Source organism: Brassica oleracea, chromosome C7, assembly GCF_000695525.1.
Source record: "Brassica oleracea var. oleracea cultivar TO1000 chromosome C7, BOL, whole genome shotgun sequence".
In the NCBI taxonomy this organism is placed as follows: Eukaryota; Viridiplantae; Streptophyta; class Magnoliopsida; order Brassicales; family Brassicaceae; genus Brassica; species Brassica oleracea.
In genome coordinates, this window is record NC_027754.1 from 5,671,576 (window position 1) to 5,674,090 (window position 2,515).

General features: G+C 38.7%; 1 protein-coding gene across 1 annotated transcript; it reads right to left on the bottom strand.

Annotated features, from left to right (window-relative positions):
- Nucleotides 1-332: 332 nt before the first annotated feature.
- Nucleotides 333-1,028, bottom strand: LOC106302441. The gene has a single exon (XM_013738950.1). The coding sequence runs from the start codon at nt 1,026-1,028 to the stop codon at nt 333-335; it is 696 nt and encodes a 231-aa protein (XP_013594404.1).
- Between the last annotated feature and the right edge of the window lie 1,487 nt (nt 1,029-2,515).

Sequence of the window (2,515 nt, forward strand, 5' to 3'; positions counted from 1 at the left end):
AAATGATTGTTTAGTATAAATTTGTTTCGGGGAAGTCAGAATTTAAAGAATTTCTCATCTTTTTAATAGCTATCATAATAGCGAACAGTTAAACGGTCAATAATTGTTTAATAATATTCGTTACAAAGTAGTATTCAGTCTCGTCGATGTCAGCAATAAAAGCTTTGAAGAATAAAACGATTTGAATGGATATGTCTAAGTTATTTTGGACAATATGACCTATTTGAATTTGAATTTGTTTGAAAATACTCTGCAAATGACCGTACAGCGCATGAGGTTTCATAAAGTTTATATTTATTTATGTAGTGCAAAGGTAATACAACAATGAAGAATTACTGCCATGTATCGAAATCAGAAAAACCAGTGCAACACCGAAAATCCCGTAGAAACAGAGCAACTTCTTTAATCCAGAAGCAGCGATTACACATGTCTCCAGCCTTTCTGTGCTCAATGTACCAAAGAACCCAATCCCGGTCCAAGCATGGTGAACACTGGCAACTATAAAACAAGGGGACGACTGTTGACATGAACAAATGCCTCTTTGTTATGAACAGGTCGTTCACGTTGTTGAACCATACCAGATCTTCATTTCTAACCACCATTCCCATTCTACCAACGGATTCTCTTGTGAAACGAGAAAAGTACTCCTCATCCTCCAAGAAAATTTTGCAAGTCATTGCATACGTATACAACGCTCGCTCGTATCCTGCATCCGCTGCCCTCTTTAACAAACGAAGTCCTTCATCTAGACGGTATAACCCATAGAAATACTCCACACCCTTGACGTAAAGAGTACTTGGGTTACCCTCCTCATAGCATCTTCTTAACAATAAATGCGGCGTGCCAAGGTACCAAGGGTAGTTATATAAATCAAAGGAAGCATACACCCCACCGTCGTCTGCCAACGCACGCATAGACTTGCAAGTAGATCGGAGTCTATAGAGATCTGCGAAAGAGTTCTTTGCTTCGCGTTCGACCACCAATGGTTGGACCACTGAAGGGAGATCGAGGATAGGGAATTGTGTCATTATAGCAAGAGAATGATTTCTGTCTGCTGTGAATTGTTTCCTAATATCCGTATTTATAAGGAGTGTAACCGTTTGTAACCGACACGAACCAAGAGATGCTATAAGTCCAACCGACAATAACCGGTTCTCTTTTTAAATAACGGTTTCCAATTGACTTAAAGTTACGACGTTTGAAAAATCTATCCGTTAAGAAAAAATATAGGAGAACAATTATAGCCGTTGTAATTATTTCTCAAAATTCGCAATTTTTCACTCTTATCTTCTTTTATAACATTCTATAGGTTAACCGCCTGGTACTACTGGTCATGACATTGTAATTATTTCTCAAAATTCATAATTTTTCACTCTTATCTTCTTTTATAACATTCTATAGGTTAACCGCCTGGTACTCCTGGTCATGACGGGTATTAGTGGAAGTAGATGTTCATACACGGGACATCGGGTGGACTATTCTGTATATAGGTGTACGTGCCTATATGGTGTACGCATTTTTATTGATGTACACCCAATGTTTGCTGATTCATCTTAATTCCGGTAAATGGTTTAAGCGGTTATTTGTTTAAATTTATATTTCTGTAAACCGCTCATGATCTATATCGTTATTGGTGTGCACCGTCTATATGGTGTACGCAACTTATTGATGTACAACGATGTTGGTTGATTGCCCTTAATTCCTTTAAATGGTTTAAGCTGTTATATGCGTAAATTGTGGTTTGTGTCCACCACGTCTGCTCTGTATTGATATTTGTGTGCATGCAAATGGTGTGAATAACATATTGGTGTGCAACATTAGCGAACAAAACAATAACAAAAGAAAATGTGGTTTTCTGATCATCAACATCATTTGGTGTGCACGTACAGAGTAGGAAAATCGTGTGCAACATTAGCGAACAAAACAATTACAAAAAAATATTGTGGTTTTCGATCATTAACATCATTTGGAGTCTTCACTCGACTCAGAATCGGACTTGTGGTGTTCCTCAATGTATTCTTTATAGTCTTCAAGATCAACCTTACTGTCACACTCATCATCACTCCCTTCGACCGGATTTGGAAGAGACAACTCACTTTCGTACTCAGCATCAGTCTCATATTGTTGGTCACCATCATGGTCTTCGTCTTCTATGTCGTCGTTACGATGGTTTTCCGTTCTAGCCTTCTTCTTTGGGCGCTTTCCCGAATGTGCATATACCGAGTCATCTGAAACCGAGTCATCTCATTATGTGGGAGAGACAGATCTGTCACACGGCCTACCACCTTCATCAACATCCAAAGCTTCCTGCATGATTTCGTTTAATGTAGAGAAGACTATTGTTCCGATCTCTGACCGTATGTCTTCTCGTAAGCCTTCTCGATACATCTTTACCAATGTTCCTTCGTCGTGAATGTCAAGCAGACCTCCTGCCAAGAACTTTGTATTGTATTCTCTCACAGAATAATCTCATTGGTTCATTTTGCCTACGGACACTATTGTCTCACAGAAAACA